Genomic DNA, 22080 nt, shown 5'->3' on the forward strand with positions numbered 1-22080 from the left:
TTATCATTTTTTTATTTTTATATATATATTTTTTTATTATTTAATTTTTTTTTTTGAAAAAAATGGTGCTCATAATAAATTTTTATTTAGGACAAAATTAGGTGTTCACAATAATAATAATAGAAAATTATTTCTCCATAATCCTAAAATGATGTTATTAAGAATTTGGGAAAAAATACAAGGTATTTTGTGAATTTCACTTCTCTAATATAATTTAAATTTTTTAAAATTACCCTTCATTCTTTTCTCCAAATCCAAAAACAGTGTTATTTTAAGTTTGTAAAAGATAATTTTATCTTGTGCGATAATAGAAAAAATGTTTAACCTTTATAATAAATAATATGATATAAATGGATTTGATTTTGTTTTAAATAAGGATATTGGAGGAGGAGTCTTCTGTTTGAATTGATAACCGAAATTTGTTATTAGTCTCATCTCTTCTGCACTCGTCCCGCCAACAATCATCAACAAACTCAGTTTCTAATTACCTATATCAATTAGAGGTTTAAAAATAGGGTTCGTTTTTTCTGCAGTGAATGCAGATAAGTTATCTGTATTGAGCCCAAAACGATATCGTTTTGGGGCGGAAATCAAGGTTCATTACAAAAATTCAGATATTTTGTGGGGGTCATATTTGCAAATTGTGGCGGTCTTTAACCCCCACAAAAGATATTAGCCACATCCACTTCAACCCTCAGTTTTGCATACGCCACAACACATTTTCAGGCGTCTTTGTGTGCAACGCCACAATTTGTCGAAATATTTTCTGAAAGTTTTAGACCCCACAATTATTGCACTTTGAGGTTTCAAACCCCCACAAATATTTATCACTTCCTAGAGGGCATAAACCTCCACAATTTGTTTATTATTTTGGCAGGTTTAAACCTTCACTGTTTGTCACATTTTGTAACATTTATAGACTACCAATATCTAAGAGTTGAAAGGTTTATATATCATAATTTGAGAATTGGGGCCCATCACTTTATTTGTTAGCCAATTTATTATTTGTTTGATCTCTTCACATTTCCTTGAGAATAATTACTAAATGCTAATTATCCAAAAGCAACACTATAATACATCAATCATAGTTCATATTCATGCTCGCACTTGATTAATACTTTTTTAAATAGGTAAAAGTACAAAAATACACTTTAACACTCATTTACTATAATATGAAGTTGTATTAGACAAAACAAAAATGTACATAATATTCTCTTATCTAATTGTACACATTCATGAAAGATATAAGGTTGATTCAAGATTGTGTAAACAAGAAAAAATAGGAAATTTACAATTATCCATGACAAGAACACAAATTTTTTTTTTGCCCTTTCACTCTCCTGCGTTCATCACCACACCCTTCTCTTCATACTTTACTCCCACCAAGTATCTTATGCGTACCTGGGAACAAAATTTGACGGATCTGGGTTTACTCAAAAAAGTGTTCTTCTTTATTGTTGACATGTTTAAATAAGTTTACTTTTTTGTAAGAGTAAAATGACACAAGTTGTGTCATTTAAAAGGACAAACACTTTTTTTATAAATTAAATGTTACTAGTAAAGCAAGTATGACAGCGAAACTATGTCCAATGATTGTTGAGTTAAGCAATTGAAGTGTGCAAACCCAGAAAATCAAGTCATTCTATCTCTGAACCGGGAAAAATTAAATTACATTGAGTCTCTGAGCTCGAAATGAAATGACATAAATTAAAATGCATGGCCTCTGAGCCAAAAAATTAAATTGCAATGAGCCTCTGAGCTCGAAATTAAATAATAGCGAGCCTCTGAGCTCAAAAATGGATAAATTTAAAATGCATGACCTCTGAGTCTGAAATTAAATACAATGAGCCTTTGAGCTCAAAATTAAATGGCAGAAATTTAAATTGCATGGCCTTTGAGCCGAAAGATTAAATTGCAACGAGCCTCTGAGCTCAAAAATAAATGACATGAATTTAAATTGCATGGCCTTCGAGCCGAAAAATAAATTGCAATGAGCCACTGAGCTTGAAATCATGAGCTCGGAATTGGATGCTTGTGAGAGAAATAAAAAATTTAAAATGATGAGAAAAATAAGGTAAAATTGTTAAGCTTTACTTAAACGATGAGAAAATAAAGTAGAATCAAGAAACTTTCCATTCTTCGAACGAAAAACCAAACTGACGACCAAAAAGAACTAAAGCCAATCAAACCCTCATTCGTGAGACTTTTATCAGGTCTCAAAACCTCTTGTGAACCCATTTGTCCCATCTTTTTCGCCTCTTTGTTCTTCCTGCCTTTTCCATGAAAATTCACTCCCAACAACATGATTATACCACTCCCTTATGACTTGTGTTCTAAATTATCAAGTTCCACGATCAAAACCAATAATCGAAGAATTGCTACGAGCAATGTTAGTCACATTGTTAAACTTAAATTACGTTACTCGAGACATAAACTTGATAAATAAATATGCATTCATGAGTGGAAGAAGGAAAGAGAAATAAAAATGATGAGATAAGCAAAACCATTCCATTGATATGAAAGTTGATTGTACATGAAATCTTTGTGGGAGGAGATATTAGACACGAAAAAAAAGGAAAAGGACAAGAGAAATTTTGAGATCCCACGAAAAATTTGCCCCAGTATCAGTTTCTTGTCATTCGTTGAATTGATTCTCTTCAGCTTTCTAGCTGCATCACCAATGAAGTCATGGTCTCTTCCGCGGTACAATCCTCTGTTTCCTCTCTGGATCCTGCCCCCGTGTGCGTTACTTTCTTCAAAAATCTTGGGCAGTTTAGTTTCGAGTCTTTAATGTCCAAGTTGCACTTGCGGGTTTTCAACCTAACTGATTTTGTCTGCCTAACTTTGCTTGAGTGACCTTGTCGAGTTTTCAGCCTAACGAATTTTCTTTTTATCTGCCTTAATTTTTGCTTAGACCGCCCTTCCGGGTTTTCAATCTAACAGGCTTTCCCTTTTTTGTTTGCCCTAATTTTTGCTTAGACCTCCCTTTTGGATTTTTGATCTAACAGACTTCTTCTTCTTCTTTTTTTCATATTTATTTTTTTTTTTTTTAGGCATAGAATCTTTTGACAGCATCAGTATTTATTGGTCTTCGTAACTCCTGCCCTTCCATGTCTTGTAGAATTAATGCTCCCCCAGAAAAAGCATGTTTGACCACATAAGGGCCATCATAATTTGGAGCCCATTTTCCTCTAGCATCTTCTTGATTAGGCAAGATTTTTTTTAAGACCAGATCACCTGATTGGAATTCCCTCGGCCGGACTTTCTTGTTAAAGGCTTTAGCCATTCTACCCTGATACAACTGCCCGTGACAAAGAGCTGTCAATCTTTTCTCTTCAATCATGTTCAGTTGTTCATATCGTGCTTTCACCCATTCGGACTCTTCTAATTCTGCCTCCATCAAAACCCTTAATGAAGGAATTTCAACTTCTATCGGAGAGATAGCCTCCATTCCATATACCAAGGAGAAAGGTGTTGCCCCAGTACTCGTACGTATATTGGTTCGATACGCGTGTAAAGCATAGGGTAACATCTCATGCCAATCTTTATAACTCACAACCATCTTGGCAATGATCTTTTTGATATTCTTATTGGCTGCTTCAACTGCACCATTCATCTGAGGTCTATAAGGAGCTGAGTTGTGATGCTTGATCTTGAAATGCTCACATAGTTTTCGTACTTCTGCACCGTTAAGATTAGGAGCATTATCTGTAATTATCCTTTCTGGAATCCCATATCTGGAAATGATATCTCTCTTGAGAAACTTGACAAACACCTTTTGTGAAATGTTGGCATACGATGAGGCTTCTATCCACTTGGTAAAATAATCTATTGCTACCAGGATAAAGCGATGCCCATTCGAGGCCTTTGGATTGATCAAACCAATAACATCTATTCCCCACATCGAGAACGGCCAAGGAGACACCATATTGTGTAATGGAAAAGGCGGTGAATTGATACGGTCTGCATACATTTGACACTTTTGGCACTTTCGAACATGTTCTACGCAATCTGCCTCCATGGTGGACCAATAATATCCGCTCCTCATAATCTTGCGCGTCATCATATGTCCATTGGCATGAGTCCCACAAATTCCCTCATGGACTTCAATCATGATTGAGTGAGCTTCACGAGCATCTACGCATCTTAAAAGGGTGCCATCATGACTTCTCTTGTACAAAATTTCTCCGTTCAAGAAAAAGGCCATCGACAACCGGCGAACGGTCTTCCTATGGGCTTCGTTTGCCCCAGTTGGGTATTCTCTGTGCTGAATATACTGTTTGATATCAAAGTACCAAGGTTTACCATCTGGCCCGTTCTCCACACTAGCGCAGTGAGCTGGTTCATCTCTCATCTCAACTTGGATAGGTTGGACATCACTGAGGATATCCAGCTTAGTCATTGCAGCCAACGTGGCTAGAGCATCTGCAAATCGATTCTTGTCTCTAGTTAAATGCGAGAATTCTATTTCTTCAAACTCTGCAATCAATCGAGTCAAGTACTTTTGGTAGGGCACCAACTTCGCATCTTTAGTCTGCCACTCGCCATTCACCTGGTAAATGATAAGAGCTGAATCCCCAAATACTTCCAACAGTTTCACTCCTAAATCGATCGCAAGACGTAGACCGCTTGCACAAGCCTCATATTCTGCAATGTTATTGGTGCATTCAAAGTCCAGCTTGATGGCCACCGGGTATTGCTTGCCGGTTGGTGAAATGACCACTGCTCCTACACCACTGCCGTGCATATTAACTGCCCCATCAAAATACATTTTCCATGCACTTTTCTCAATCTCATCTTCTTCTACTGCCAGTATTTCCCCGCCTGGAATTTCAATTTGCATTGACTGGTCGTCTTCAATGGGATTTTCAGCTAGGTGATCTGCAATTGCGCTTCCCTTGATCGACTTCCGAGTCACGTATTGGATGTCAAATTCTGACAATATCATCTGCCATTTTGAGACCTTTAAAGAAATATGAGGGCTTTCAAATATATACTTCAAAGGATCTATTCGAGATATCAACCAAGTGGTGTAATACAACATGTACTGTCGTAGTCTTTTCGAGCTCCACACTAGAGCACAACACGTCTTCTCGATTGCCATATAACGAACCTCACATTCATTGAACTTCTTGCTAATGTAGTACACAGCTTTCTCTTTCTTACCAGACTCATCATGTTGCCCCAGCATTGCTCCCATGGAGGTGGGCAGCACAGTCAAATACAAAATCAAAGGGCGACCTGGCGTTGGCGGTACCAAGATAGGGGGGTTCAACAAGTAAGCCTTTATTTTGTCGAATGCCTTCTGGCAGTCTTTATCCCACTTCCCTGGTTGATTCTTCCTCAATAGCTTAAAGATAGGCTCACAAGTGCTAGTTAAGTTTGCAATGAATCTAGCAATATAATTGAGTCGTCCCAAGAAGCTTCTCACATCGCTCTGATTTAGGAGCGGGCATATCTCGTATTGCTTTTGCTTTTTCTGGATCCACCTGTATTCCTTCTCTACTAACAATGAAACCGAGCAATTTTCCTGAGGATGCGCCAAAAACACATTTGCTAGGGTTCAATCTCAACTGGTACTTTCGGAGTCGTTCGAACAACTTTTGCAGGACTTTCACATGACTCCCCCCTTCTTTTGACTTAGCAACTATGTCATCCACATACACTTCAATCTCCTTGTGCATCATGTCGTGGAATAATGCAACCATAGCGCGCTGATAAGTAGCCCCTGCATTCTTTAGTCCAAATGACATCACTCTATAACGAAATGTCCCCCAAGGAGTAATAAAAGCAGTTTTTTCTTTATCATCAACATCCATGAGAATTTGATTATACCCCGAATATCCATCCATAAATGAGAATGTATGATACTTGGCCGTATTATCAACAAGCACATCGATATGAGGAAGTGGGAAATCATCCTTCGGACAAGCTTTATTTAAATCCCTGTAGTCTACACACACGCGGATTTTTCCATCCTTTTTAGGCACAGGCACTACGTTGGCTACCCAATCTGGGTATACTGAGACTTCTATAAATTCTGCCTCTAACAACTTTGTCACCTCTTCTTTAATTTTCAGGGATATATCTGGGCGCATCCTCCTTAACTTCTGCTTTTTTGGTTCAGCATCCGGGTACAAGGGAATTTTATGTGATGCAATCCTTGGATCTACTCCAGGCATATCTCGGTACGTCCATGCAAAGACATCTAGATACTCTTTGAATAATTGAATCATCTCTTCCCGCTCGGGATTATCAACAATTTTCAATTCTTTCTTCTCTTCCTCAGTGCCCATATTGATCAACTCAAACACCTCATCATTCAAATCAAATTTCTTTTCCGAGCCTTCTAACAACTTTGAAAATTCTTCTACTATTTGCTCCTCATCAGACCCCGGATCTTCTTCATTGATAGCCACAAGAGAATCAATCGGTGAGTTTTCAAGGTCCCTTTCATGAGGCAAAGTTTCAATGAGATCAAGATTCCTGGAAAGTAATTTATGTGGAGTTGGAATACAACAGATATAATGGCACAAAAGTAAGAATGCAAGGAATAATGAAAGGATGAACGTGAGAAAAGAAGAAGAAAAATGATAATAATAACGCTGGTTAAAGAATTTAAAATGAAAAAAAAAAAAAAAAAAAAAAACCAAATTGGATGAGAAATAATTAAAATTACTGAAAATCCATACAAATTCATTTACTTAATTAATGTCTCGCGCAACATAACATAAGTTTCAAAATGGCTCAAACAGCTGCTAATACAAATCAACTAGACAATTACTTCATAGCAATCACATCAATAACTGGCTCTGTCTGCCAATTCTTCAATGCTTCATCATTAGTGGACAGACGAATCGTGCTGCATCCTTCTAGGTCTTCATCATCCAGTGCATTGATATGTGGGAGATGAACGACCTCTTCAGGCATAATAACCTCTGCTGGCACCGGGAATGTTTCTCTTAGATGGGGAATTTGTTGCGTCTTGCCCTTGTTGCCTCTTTTTCTCTCAACTTTTTCCTCAAACGACCCTTCATACCCTAAACCAAATTTATTTGATTTTTCTGGAACCATTATAGGTGATCGGCTACCTTGCAGCTGCGAGCCCAAACCTTTACCCACCTTATATCCACTCTTGGCCATAATTCGAGCGATTATCTCATTCACACCTTGCCCCAGTGATTCATCTTTTTTGCAACTAGATTCAACAACTTCAAAACTATGCCACCCATTTCCTTCTATGGGATCTGTGTTTTCAACATACGGCACCGAGACCGGTTTAGAAACCATGATTTCTTCTTCTCCATGGATGGTGACAATCAACTCATTCTCGATATATTTGACCTTTTGATGCAGGGTAGAAGGCACAGCACCTGCTGCATGGATCCAAGGTCTACCCAGGAGCATGGTATAGGCAGGTTCGATATCCATGGCTTGGAATAAAACCTGAAAATTACTCGGGCCTATCTCTAAGGGTAAAACTATCTCCCCTAGAATTCCTCTCTTTGTACCATCAAAAGCTCGCACAATCATCTCTTGAGGGGTTAAATCATTCGTGCTCATCGATAGCTGAGACAAAGTTGACAGTGGTAGGACATTTAGTGCTGATCCTCCGTCAATCAAAACCTTGGCTATAATATACCCTTTACATTTCAGCGTTATATGCAGAGCTTTCGAGGTTTTCTCCGATGAACAGACAACTTCATCATTTGAGAATGTGATCATGTTAACATGTTTCACTGGATCTACCATGTTGACCACGTTTTCAGGAGTAACATCTGACTTGACATAAGCCTCACTCAACATATTCATGAGCGCCTTTCGATGAGATTCCGATGAGAGGATTAGTGACAGAAGTGATATCCTAGCTGGAGTTTTCTTCAACTGTTCCATCACATCGTATTCACTTTGCTTCATGATCTTTAAGAGCTCATCTTCCTCTTTTCCTTCTTTCTTTTCATTGTTGATGATTCCTTCACCTCCTTCTTCCTTTCCATTTTTCTTCATTTCTAGTTCTTTCGGGCAATAGAATCTCCCGCTTCTCGTGACTTCCCCCACTCTCATTGTGTTCATTGATTCTTCCACCGAGCGAGTATCATCAACATTGGCTCTCGAGGTGTTTCCAATTTCTTCAACACTTGTCTCGTAGTTCCACGGTACTGCATGAGTATCATTATAAGAAAAAGGCGTTGGTTTCTTCACTTTCATGACCATTTTCTCAGGCACAGGATGCTTGTTAATAGGTGGCACCCGAAGTACAAAGCGTTCTACTATATTAACCTCTTCAGGAAAAGCATTCTTTCGCCTGGCCTGTATGATACCCAATGCGATCAAGCCTTGGATTCGGACTTTGAAATCCCAGCAGTTTTCAATATCATGTCCTGTGTGTCCATTGTGGTACGCACAACTTGACTCATCATCGTATTTTTCATCATCCTTCATCAAACGCCCTGGCACCGTGATGTCATAACCAGCTTTCTTTAAACACTCCCATATACCCGACATGGGTGTACGCAGACTCAGAACTTTCTTTATCACGGTATCCTCTGTTTCTATAGCATTCACCTGATTCTTTCCTTCATGACTCGGGATGGGGTTATTGACAATATTAGGCCCAGTCTCTTCTTGGATATCCAATCTTCCGCAAGCAATCAACTTTCTTACTGCTGTTTTGAAGGCCTCACAATCTTCAATGGAATGTCCTGCCACTCCCATATGATATCTACAAGTAGAATTTGGATTATACCATGCTGGGAACGGAGGTTGCATTGGGCGCACAGGGTTTTCCGAGATCAAATGAGCATCAAACAGACGTTGGAATAAATCCGTATTGGAGATAGACAGCCTTGGAAATGGTGGAAGATTTTGGGGACGAAAAGGGGTTTGGTTTTGGGAGTTTTGCTGTGGTTGAGTGTAATTTGGACGATACTGTGGACGTGTGGGGGGACGAGGAGCATAAGACGGACGAGTTGGCACATATGGTGATGGGGTAGGTATGTTATTTACACGAAAATGTGGGGTGGGCGTAGTGCTTAAATTTGGGAAGTTTTGTGGCGGCGGCTGAGAGAATGTGGGGGTTTGGTAAGAGGGATACGGGGTAGGATGGTACGATAGTATTTGGTGGACTGGGTTTGGCATGGGGTATTGAGGAACAAAAAATTGTTGTTGTTTGACATGATTTACTTCAGATTCTCGTTTCTTGGATTGCAACCCTTTTTTAGGAGGGCTACTCTGCCTGTAGTCCATTGGCAGCTTTCCAGCCTTGGCCAATATCTCAATTCGTTCCCCTGCCGCTATGAGATCAGCAAAGTCACGATACGCAGCGCCGGCCATCGTTCCAACATATGGAGCTCCTAAAGTCCCTAGAAAATAAGAGCACATTTCAGACAGTGTCAGCGGAGGTTGGACTTGTGCAGCAAGAGCTCTCCATCTCTGGGCATACTGCTTAAAGGTTTCATCATTCACCTTTTGCAAAGCCCCTAACTGTTCCCTAGTTGGGGCAGTATCTAAGTTGAAGCGATATTGGTTCATGAATGCGTCTGCCAAGTCTTTCCAACAGGCAATTTTAGAATGATCCATCTGGATGTACCACTCTAATGCTGGACCGGCCAAACTCTCATGGAAGAAACTAACGAGGAAGACCTCATCTTTGGACCATATTGCCATCTTCGTGCAGTACGTCTTCAAGTGGATAATTGGGTTTGTACTTCCATCATACTTACAAAAATCTGGGACCTTGAAATCTTTAGGGATAATCACGTCCATCGTGGAGCATAATTCCTCCACCCCAAGAGATCCGTAAGCACTAGGGCCCTGAATAGCTTTGATCTTCTCTTCCATCTTCTCCATCCATCCATCCTTTATTTTATCCTTCTGACCAGAGATGTGACCATTCCCAGACTGGGTTCCCGTCGCCTGTCCCGCGGTGAAATCATTTGTCCCAGCTTGTATGTGTGCCTCAGCATCGGCATTCCCCATTGACTGATATCCTTCACCAATATGAATTGTATGAGTTTGACCATTAAGATCGTTCGTTGCATCTCCCATCCCATTCATCCCTTGGGTACCGCCTGGCTGAGTCGTTGACTGTTGCTGCGCATTGATGGACACTGCTAAAGCTCGCAATAAATCTTCCATCGTATTCATTCTAGCTCTTACGTCGTCTACTTCCTGGCTTATGTTCCTCCCCTCTTGATCGCCTGCTTCCATTCTAGTCCGAGATCTGGTGTTGTGAACTCGGGTTTGATTGGTATTACTTCTCCTTGGTCGCGCAATGTTTGAGTCTTAAAATATATTCTGCAAGTGAGAGCAATTAAATTTGGGAGAAAAATGTTTATTTTATTTTGTGTAAAGATGGCGTAATGAGTATTATTATCAATGTTCTTATTTTTTAGAATAATATTAATATTGCAAGTTTGTCGGAGAACCATTGATGCGTGTAAGTTTGACGTGAGTATCATTGATTGTTTTTCTTAGGACCATTTCTCGGAACGTCACGTTCGAAAGTACTAGGTCCTATCAAATATCAATACGGGATCACAAATAGGTAGCGAACAAAATATCTTCATTAAAGCCATAACATAGTACAAGTGTTTCAAAGGGATACATTGCTTTTACATGCGCCTGATGATCGATTGTTTCATTTTCACAATCAAATTCCTACAATACTCAATAAAGTCGCGAATCTCTGCAGGAGTAGTGAGGGGGTTCACCAGTGCCTCTGCCATTCCTAATTTGTTCGGGATGTTTTTAATTGCATCATTAGAGATTTCAGCTAAGTTGGAAAAACGAGTCATCCAGAATGCTACTTCATGTCTGCACGCAGCAATGATTTCATCTTGCCCTCCGATGTAATCAGTTAGCCTTTGTACTTCTTCTTGCTCTCTTCGAATTGCATCTTGGTACATCATGATCACTTCCTCTGTAGACTGTTTTTCCTTTTTTAGCCTGTCTTCATATTTTGCAGCTCTCATCTCCATTTGTCGCCCCATTTCTGCCATTTGCCTCCTTGAATCTTTATACGCCGCACTAGAATTTTTGAGTAACTCTTCAAGTTGTGTGCTCTTAGTAATAGCCTCATCTCTTTCATTTCTTCGGAGGCTTAATTCCTTGTTTGCTGCCTGAAGGCACCCTTTAGTTTTTAGCATATAATTTTCCTCAATTTTGGCCCTTTTATCAGCTCTTTCAAGAGTAAGGTTCTTCTTCATATTTTCTTGTTCAAGGGTCTCGCATCTTTGTCGAGTTTCCTTAAGTTCTACTTCAATCTTCTTCTTCTCTTCTTCAACCCTCACCAATTCTCCTTGTATTTCTCTTATTTCTTCGTTGTCGTGGGAGGCAGACATTGATGATTCACCACTTGTAGTGACTGTCAGAGCTTGGAAAGGTAGCTTCACTTCTCGTGCTCGACTTGTAACCCACTGTCGGTAACTATTTTGGACTCCACAATTTTTGGTCTTCAACTCTTTCCCCATTCTAATGACATTGTTCCAAGCATCTCGAACCCTTTTGAGGGTCTCATTATGTACTGGGTTCATATCATAAAGGACGAATGGAGTTATCATCTCCTCCGTAGGAGCTCCTCTCATAGGATAGCCAAGTTGTCGTCGTGCCAAGGATGGGTTGTAATTGATACACCCTCTGGTACCCATGAGAGGCACATTGGGGAAATCCCCACATTGGTAGATCAAATTTTCTCTTTCGACCCATCGAGGATACCATCGGACGCTCTTTTCATCCAGCTGTGCTAAAATTTGGGCCCATTCACGACCACTCTTGACTCCTAACTGATATCTGTGAAACTCAGTGATGGGGTATGAGATCTCGTATCCTCTTTTGAAGACATGGGCAGTGAGCCATATGAATAACATCGGCAAACAACACAAAATTCTTTTTCCTTTCTTCTCATGACAGAAATTTAGAGTATAGTAGACATCAGCAAGAATGGCCGGAACAGGATTTTCACCTCTAAACTTGCGAGCAAAGAACACATCTATAGCTGCGAAGTCCACAAACTCATCAGCATTTGGAAATATGAGAATGCCATAAATGGTGAGAGCTAGCACATCAATGAAAGCTTCCCAGTCTTCAATTCCAGCTAAGTGGTGAAGGTGTTCCTCCAGGTACTTTCTTGAAAATCCATCGATCCCATTTCTGTTTTGTTTCTTCTCTTGCAAATCCTTCACATGAACTTTGAGGACATCGGCAATAGTATGCAAAGAAGGATAATGCCCCGAGTAGCGATATGGTTTCTCATATTTTTCCAAAGACAAACCCAGAATCTGCTCGAATTCTTCCAAAGTAGGTGCTAATTGGAAATCTCGAAAGGTGAAGCATCTCAGAGGTGGGTCGTAAAACTGAGTAACCGCAGTGATCGCATCTACTTGCACATCAACTTCCAGTAGATCTAGAATTTCCCCATATTTTCTAACAAGAGTTAAACATTGTGTCTTCTTCAATATTCGACCTAAGACCTTCAAACTTTCAGTGTCAGGCTTCCTTGCTTTCAGTTGCAAAGTCTTTTTCAATACGCGTGGTGCTACCTCATCGCGATGTGATCCCGTACTATCATCCATCAATAATACTCACAATCAAACTTTGGAACTCAAAGTTTCTCTAACAAAATTCCCTGGAGGGGTTAAGGTAGACAATATGAGATGTTAAAAATGCTAAATGGTGCAAGATGAAAAAAATAAAAAAAAAATAAATAAAAAAAATAAATAAAATCCTTTTTTATAATGAAAGGTATGCGTATGCCTAAAATACTCCACTATGCAAGATGCATGAATGTTTGGAAGATAAATTTATGGAACGATGATTTTGAAATAATGCAAATATGCGAAAATGGAAGTAAGAAGTGAAAAGGAAATACGCTCCCCTTGTGTCTTATATTGATTCATAGGTCATTCTATGACGTGAATACTTTCGTTGGGGTAGTTTTATAACTCTATGTATTTTGGCTACTAGAGCTAAGATCCCATTTCGAAGGAGAATAGCCAAATAGGATGTACATCCAAAATGACTATAATTCCGAAAGAGTCACACTCTAGCCGAGATTTTCGTGATAACCAAACAGGATGTACATCCAAAATGGCTACCACTACACAACCTCTCTCCTATCTTAAGTTGCACTCAGACCCGGGTATAGGGCCCCACTCGTACGTGTGTGATAAATGTATAAGTGGCGTGTGTGAAAGAGCATACAACCCTTCATATAAACCCTAGTCTACCCAATCTGCAAAACAATTGAGAGCAAGCACATAATAACATAAAAAGTCCTCCATTCTAAAGTTGAAGCCAATAATCACATCTTTCGCATAAAAAAAAAAAAAAAAAAAAAATTAAAGAGAGAGAAAATAAATAAATAAAAATAAAGCAAAATAACAGACTAAAGGGAAGCAAAGCAAATATATAAATCAATTTGCACAATTAATTAAAACAGGCTTGACTCTCTAACGTCCCCAGTGGAGTCGCCATCTGTAACGACCCGAAATTGAAAAAATTAAAACAATGGAGTCGCCACCAATTTTATTTACTTTGGAAAAATTGGAAAACCTTTATTTTCAAACTAGTCTTAAAAATTATAAATCGAAGGTTCGGGAGTCTAATTATGCGCAAGGAAGGGTGGAAACTTAATCCCACTGCACCCTTGACACATCCGTTTAAAAACGGTTACCTTGAATTAATTGTGCGAATTATTAATAGCTTTTAAAATTGTTTGCTTTATCCCTTAAAAATAAATATGATTGTTTAGGGAGTAGAAAGACTAAATATTAAAATTTTATTTTAGCTTGACGCAAAAGAGTTTCGCTCCGACGTATCCTCCGGTACAGTGAGGAATTCAAAGCTACGTCGTTCTTTATAAAAAATTTGTACATTTACTGATTTTAATTTTGAAAAATTCATTTGATTATATTCGGTGTTCCCGGATTATCAGGTTGTCCCAACCAAAATGATCCAAGCAAGATGTAGGACTAACAAGTTATCTCGACTAAGCTAATTCTTTTATTCAAAATCAAGAATCTTTGATATTATTCTTTAATTAATAAATAATTGTAAAAATTCATTGTGATTTTAACCAATTTATTTTTTTAGGGAAAATTTGGATTATCAAATTATCGTAGCCAAGATAACCTGACACAAATTTTACAAGATTAACAAGTTGTCACGACTCAGCTAACCTTTATTGTGTTTTGATTTATTTGTTTATTATTACTAAAATATTTTAAAATCATCGGGCTGTCACAGTCGAAATGATTCTATAATTAACAGGATTAACAAGCTGTTACAACTCAGCTAATCCTTCTTTTCACTACAAATACATCTCGTGATTTGTTTTCGTGATCGATTACATGATTGATAATTAAATAATAATAAAATTATAAATCAGATTGCCTAATCGCATAAAACTTTATAAAGATAAACATTAAACAACAAATTTTTTAGAATAAAAGAAAAAAAACGATAATTACCCAGCCAAATGTTCATCAATGATACTAAAATTCAATTAAAGGTTACGCAACATATTCACCATGTTATAGACAAAATAAATAACGAAGACCAAATACTATGCTGCCATCGTTATTATGATATAAAAAGGAAAAGTGAATTGAGAAATGGCAACATTATTCCAAGGAAGTGTAGGGGCATAGACCTAGAAAGGCTGAAGTTTTACTAACCTATAAAATACTCATCTAATCTTTCATAAAAACCAAAAAGTGAATAGTGCGGCGTATATTTCTAAAAAAAATACTACATAACTAATCGACAGGTGTGCATAGTGAAAGTAATATCACATGACAGCGTTATTATCCCTTTTGGATGGACATTATTTTAATCATTCCTTTAGCACCTGATATTTTCATATTAATTAACTCTACCGTATATTATAAATGCTAGAATAAACACGAAGGACAACAACGACATCAGTATATGACCTTCATAAGGTAGAATAGACCAAAAGCACATACACCCATACTAATATACGGTTGGGATCAAAAGATGAACGGTTGGGATCAAAAGATGATAGACTAACAGCTATGTGATCCAAAAGATAATACTAACAGCTAAATGGTTCAGAAAATAGTAGACTAACAATGATATGGTTCAAAGAATAGTACCACGACTATATGTTTCAAAGGGTAATAGACTAACAGCTATAAAGTTCAAAGGATAATATTAACAGCTATATGATTCAGAAAATTGTATCAGTCAACAAGAGATACAGTAATGGTATTTTAACATAGTGCAACTCACAAGCCTTAAGTCGTATGAAGGTCGCACGATGGTGACAACAAGGTGATATGTGAGCTTTGAGCGATGAAGCACAACGATGGACGGTGGAGTAGACAGAGTCTAGGTGGCAGTGAACAACCTTAGAAACCCTCTATATGGACATTTGCAACGATTTTCTTTTATGACAGTAACAGCTAGACTTGCAGTGGTTGGTGACTGAGTGTAAAAAGAGCTATAGTGGTGCGATAGATGGCAACAGTAGAATTTACGGCAAAGCCTTTTTCTGTTCTGAGAGGGTACTATTTTTTTTAGTTAGTCTTCTCTTTTTCTTTTTTCATAACCTGAAGTCCGCTCACCAAAAAAAACTCCTTCCTTTAGACGAAAAAAAAACAACCCCCTCAATCATCGAAGTCCCCTTTATTTATATAGAATAAGCGTCCCTCCTCTTTTCTGGCCATCCTCCTATTATTCGATGGGTTGAGAGAGAACCTGGGTTCCTCCATAAACCCCCCGGTGGTCTCTTTAAAGTTGTCCTTCATGATCTTTTCAATCTCTGCCAAATTTTAGCTCTTCCTCCCGTGCCAATCTTGGTGGTCTCTCAGAATTCCATTTTTGTATATTGCTTCTTCTACCCAACAAATCAATCTCTGACTTTTTCCATTTTCATCCTCTGCTTTGGCTTCTCCCTTCTCCCCAATCTCTGCAAAATTCCATGCTTCCTTGCGTGAGATAGTGTCATGACAGAAACCTTCCTTTGAGCCGTGTGCCAGGTTGCGTGTCTGCACAAGCAACATCCACTTGACAGCTAGTCTTGAAAATGAAAGATTGGAGGTACACACGATGCAGAGGCCATTTTGTCCATTGATATGTATTGGGTTGGTTTCATTTGTCTCTTAGAAGAATATGGGCCAATTTTGGCCTTTATATCATGGATCAACCCATGATATGGATTAATGGATTGAGTTGTGGTTGAAAGATAGATTTTTTTATTATATATATATTTATTACTGTTTTATTTTATTTTATTTGGGACAAAATAGGGTGTTCACATTTCTTAGTAAAAATGTTACGCGATTTTCCATTTTCTTACACTTTTCATTTACGTCACATTTCTTGCTATACTGAATTGTAAGGTAAGGTAGATGCTTTTCTTCAATGTTATAAAAACCGGACCGACCCGGCCGGGTCGACCCGAAAATTGGTAAACCGATCATATAATCGGTTCGGTTTTCATATTAGACTGGCAATGTTACAGAACTAGTGTGACTCGGTGCGATCCGACCGGTTTTCGTAAAAACCGGTGACCCGACCTGGTCTATCAAAAAAAAAACTAATTTATTTTCATAAATTATTGTCTTCTTTCTTTTTACTCTCAAACACAAATGATTTGTTTTCTTTTAAAATATTTAAGTGATTTGTAGCTTATTAACTTACATAGATTGTGTACCTACAACACTGATATTATCTTGATTATGCAATATGCAGAGAATTTTGATTTGATTTATAGTAGAGATGTCATTTACTGAACCTAAAACACTAGTATCACAAATGTTATATGTTTGATTGATCTTTTGTTGGACAATGATATTTAATTTATTATTTTCATATTAAAATATTTGAAATTGGTATATTTTTTTACAATTATTTAAGTATATTTATAGTTTTTTTAATATAAATTGTAGATTTACATATACTTACCGGGTCATGCGGTTGAACCAGTGACCCAGTACATCGACTGAATCAATAACCGAGCCGGGTTTAATAAAATTGCTTTTCTCTAATTGTAGACAATTTCTCAACTATAATATTATTCTTGTCCTTAATTTGTTACACTTTCAATTTGCATTTTTTTAAGAGAAAAAAGGAGAGAAAATAATTTCCTCCTTTTCTCTTTCTTTGTTTTTCTATAATAAAAAATAAGTAAGAAAGGAATGAGCCAATATCAAGGATAACATTTTTTTTTTAAATATTAACTTATAGCCTTGGAAAACTTTTATAATAAAAAATTGTTGCTGCCTTTTATAAACTAAATACCAATATAAAAGGTTTACAAAAAAAAAAAAAAAATACCAATATAAAAGAAACAATGCTATTATACAATGTCAACACTCACAGTTGTACACATGCACATTTCTTCAACTATGAACGAAGATATTAAATATAATCTTCATCTTTATATCACATTTGTTCGTTAAAGTTTTCTATTAGTAAATATTTAATGTCATCACAAAAATATGAAAATCGATTAAGAAAAAACCGATAGTTTGTGAGATTAAATTGAACCAATTGAAAAGTTAATTAATAGAACTTAAAGATTTTTGTCAAGTTTAATGGTAAGTCTTGATTTATAGTTTTATAGAGTTAAATGTGAAGATACATAAATTGCAGTATCAGAATTCGGAAGCAAATTACACACAATATTATATTTTTATCCCCCTCCCGCAAAAAAATAAATAAATAATAAATAAATAAAAAAGAGAATAATAATAATAATTACACATAAAATAAATTTAAAAGGAATCATTAAAATTTAACTAAAAAATAATTAGGACTAATTTGATTAGGACGTGCACCTCACGTTCAGGACATATTCAACTATTCCACGTAAGGGACTGGCTAATTTGTTTTCTTCACTTGCTGTAGTTTTGTTGGAAAATTGCGCATGCAAATCCAAAAGACTTATGCAAAAGAAGAACATTGAAGTCGCTAATTCTAGGCTTTTTCTTCTATTTTTTAGGCAACAAAAAGGCATAAACATAGGAATCTTGTCGGTGTTTAAAAGTGAAAGACCAAGTTGGCGTCAATTGTGGTTCATTTTGTGTACTTATTTGATTGCCTACTCAGAATGAAGAAAATGTGTTAACTAAGAATACAAGCTAGTTCTTTGAATTGGTCTTGGTGTGAATATTTCATGACAAGATGATATATTGTACAAATTGACTTGGAAAAGCTTATACCTCTATGAATCAAATTTTTTATTTGTAAGCATCTTTGACTTTATTTCATTGACAGTCTTCTTAGGTTAGGAAATAGCAGGAATCTATATAATCCTCATCATTGATAAAATTCAATCTACAACCTTACTTTCCATTTTCCCCTAGCTAGAATATTTCCTGTTAATTAGAAAATCTTATGGTAGTACTCCATCATCCTCATTCTTGAAGACAGCTTTCTAAGCTATTATAATACCTTCTATGTGAATTGACTTTTAACTATTCTTTAAAATTGTTCCAATTATATGAGGATGCAATTAATCAACATTATTTCTCAACTTGTGCATCCCCCACCCAATCAGAGTTGACTTACTAATTGTACCCAAATCACTCTAGCTGTTAACGAATTTTTTAAATTTCTTAGTTAATACTACAACTTGCGTATTAGTCAATGAAATTTGAGATCAATATATCGTACAGACATTCCTTTATCTTGAACATGACGTCCCCCTCCCCCCAACGCATACGTACAGGTAGAGGTGTTCGCGGTCTGGATTGGATCGGTTTTGGAAGCAAAAATCATCCGATCCAATCTCTTCGGTTTGATCATATAATCATCCATTCGGTTTGGATTTTTTTTCAAATCCGATCCGATCCAATTTTTTTCGGTTTGGATTGGATCGGTTTTCGATTTTTTGAAAATCCTAAAATTTATTTCATGATTATTGTGCAAATAACATCTTTTGTATATATTGTCTTTGTAAATTATTATTTTTTGAAATACAAAAACATTAGTAAACTATAATATAGTTTTTTTTTGGGATAATTAGATATGAAGCTCTACAAAGATAAAATTTTGTTGATGAGATGAGATTAGATTTTTTCTTGGGTTTAGTTAATGGGTCTTGGGTTTAGAAATTTTTAGGTTATGATTAGGGAAAGACCCAAGTAGGTAGAGGGGAATTAATATATTGGATCGGTTTGGATTGGATCGGTTTTCATCAACCCATCCAAAAATCGATCCAATCCAATTAAAATTTGTGATTTTTTTTCGGTTTTCGATTTTTCGATTTTTGATTTATTCGGTTTTCGATTTTTCGGTTCGGTTACCGCGGTTTGAATCGGTTTGGATCGGTTGATGAACACCCCTACGTACAGGAATGATAAACAAATTAAGAGCTTTTGATTCGACTCGTGAAAACCTGAGTTTATATGTTTAAAATTGGTTGTTAAAATCAGGTTTGGACTTGTATAAAAGCTCGTTTAATAAAAATGCCTCAAGTTCCAATTTAAAAGCCCGGCCTTAGAGTCTTTCAGGTTATCCTAGTATATTAATTTTTTTATTTTATATTTTTATACTACTTGTAATAACTTTTTCTCTCCTCAATCTATTTCACCCCATTTTTTTTTGGTTAAACAGATTTTTTGAATGATTTTATTTTGTATTATACTGTTTAGATATACATTGAATTTATGAATATTTATGAAATCATAATGCTGTTGATTATATTTTCTGTTTGAATAAATTTTTATTGTCTTTTTTTTTTAAACAGGTCAATAACACGTTTAAACACAGACTTAACCTTTTAATATCAAAGCTTAATTCGACTCAGCCTGTTAATACCCATGCACACACAAATTTTAAACACATTGCGTGCATATCTTTTTGAATTTCTCTTGTCCTGAATTTCATGCTTATGATGGATAAAAGCAAACTCTGAAAAAGTAAATCGGAATAACTTTATGTTATGGTTGAAGTAAGAAGTATACCTGAGATCAGTGATTGAAGAGTTTATACAATGTTAGAGGTTTGAATATGCAGAAAAGTACTTACAATTATCAGTAACTTTATCATCGCAAACAAGAAATAGTTTCATACTCAAAAGATGTAGAAAAACAATGTAAGATTAAAAAAGGAAAAGGAACATCACGCTTGTGATGGATTTAACAGCTAATTACCCTATTTTAGTTAATTTTTGAAAAAGACAGTTATGTTTGAATAAGCAAAAGTTTTATTTTATTACCTAAGAAATACTTAGATGTGCTTTCTCCAAATTCTAGTCTTTGTAACATCCCGGGCGCTGACGAGGGCGGGGAGTGATCGCTGGTGCGAAAAGGCATGGACAAGGAGCGGCTCCTGGCAGGCTTCTAGGGACGGGGTACATGAATGAATCGAATCCACACCTGAAAGAAAGGGATTCCAGAGACTGTGCTGGTATGGGACGGTATAGTTGGGAATGACTTATAAGAATTAATTGGTACTACCTATACTAACAAGATGCATCTACTTTTCGGTAGCCCGGAACGGAAGAACTCCATAGTTGAGCGTGCTTGACTTGGGGCAATTTTGGGATGGGTGATCTCCTGGAAAGTTTTCCCGGGAAGTGTGCAAGTGAGGACAAAGCATGCTGAAAAGTCTCGTGTTAGTGTGTGGGGACAGTCGTTAATCCTTGCAAGTTGCCGGGCGTTACAAGTGGTATCAGAGCCAGGCCTCTCATCCAGTAAAGTGTGGTTTGAGGACGAACCAGGCGGAAGCTGGTGGGCATGTAACATCCCGGGCGCTGACGAGGGCGGGGAGTGATCGCCGGTGCGAAAGGGCATGGACAAGGAGCGGCTCCTGGCAGGCTTCTAGGGACGGGGGTACATGAATGAATCGAATGAAAGAAAGGGATTCCAGAGACTGTGCTGGTACGAGACGGTATAGTTGGGAATGACTTATAAGAATTAATTGGTACTACCTATACTAACAAGATGCATCTACTTTTCGGTAGCCCGGAACGGAAGAACTCCATAGTTGAGCGTGCTTGACTTGAGGCAATTCTGGGATGGGTGACCTCCTGTAAAGTTTTCCCGGGAAGTGTGCAAGTGAGGACAAAACACATTGAAAAGTCTCATGTTAATGTGTGGGGACAGTCGTTAATCCTTACAAGTTGCCGGACGTTATAGTCTTCAAGGCCAAAGGGCATTTTTTCAATGGACCGATAGAAATAGAAACCAAATGTTTTTCGTGGAAAGTATCCAACTCTACTAATCTGTCTAATCTATATTATAGGTAACCTCGGTTACTTTGACTCAACTAAACTACTATGTCTAAGTGCAGTACACCAGCGCGTTGTACCTTGACATAACCCTCTAAAAAGCCTATGCTCTGCCGTGTTATGAAAGCATGACAAATATAAGCAATATATATATACGAGATAAGATCTGTTTACAAATTTGTTTTGTAAATTACACTAAGTACAACCTGTTGTACACTACATGATTAAAGTGTGACCGGTCTGTCGCACTTAGTGTAGTTTGTAAACAAAAAAGTTTGTAAATATAACCTGTCCCAAATTTTAAGGGGTTATATTTACGATCAATTTATACTTATCACTCTTATTATTTCTTTGGTTACTGTTAGTTTAATTTTAAATTAATAGCAGTTATTTTTTTTTTTTTTCAATTGTTGATTTTAAATTGATCCAATAATAACAAAACTAATAATAATAATAATAAGTCTAAAATAATAATAAGTATAATATTTCCTTAAACATTAGTGCATTTATACTGTAAACACTATAACTTAATATATGTGCCCTGTTCAATATTAAATGTTAAGTACTGAGTCGTGAGATCATGCTGAGAGTATCAATTTTTAAAAAATATCTCTTTGTAAGTCAATTGAATGGAGTGTCTGAGAAATGATTTAAACACAGCAAGTACCAAAGAGTTTCTGAACCAAGAATTACTCCTACAAAATAATGTCTTTTTTTTTTTTTGTAACAACTAAATAATGTCTTTTTGAATAAAGCAAAGTTCCTAAATCACCAGGAAAATTGACTACTTTGCCAGGTAAGTTACTGCAGAATACAACTTTAGCATTATAAATAATTATAGCACCTATCTTTGTCACCCTAAGCAAAATATGATACAG

The 22080-nt window shown here is 36.8% G+C and overlaps 1 protein-coding gene and 1 pseudogene across 1 annotated transcript; both read right to left on the minus strand.

Annotated features, from left to right (window-relative positions):
- Nucleotides 1–3049: 3049 nt before the first annotated feature.
- Nucleotides 3050–10209, minus strand: LOC133301023 (uncharacterized; annotated as a pseudogene).
- Nucleotides 10210–10613: 404 nt separating this feature from the next.
- LOC133301024 (uncharacterized) lies at nucleotides 10614–12572 on the minus strand. Its single transcript, XM_061500620.1, has one exon. The coding sequence runs from the start codon at nucleotides 12570–12572 to the stop codon at nucleotides 10614–10616; it is 1959 nt and encodes a 652-aa protein (XP_061356604.1).
- Nucleotides 12573–22080: the final 9508 nt, after the last annotated feature.

Source organism: Gastrolobium bilobum, unplaced genomic scaffold, assembly GCF_033153095.1.
Source record: "Gastrolobium bilobum isolate Gb01-03AN ecotype WA unplaced genomic scaffold, APGP_CSIRO_Gbil_v1 utg6170, whole genome shotgun sequence".
Lineage (NCBI taxonomy): Eukaryota > Viridiplantae > Streptophyta > Magnoliopsida > Fabales > Fabaceae > Gastrolobium > Gastrolobium bilobum.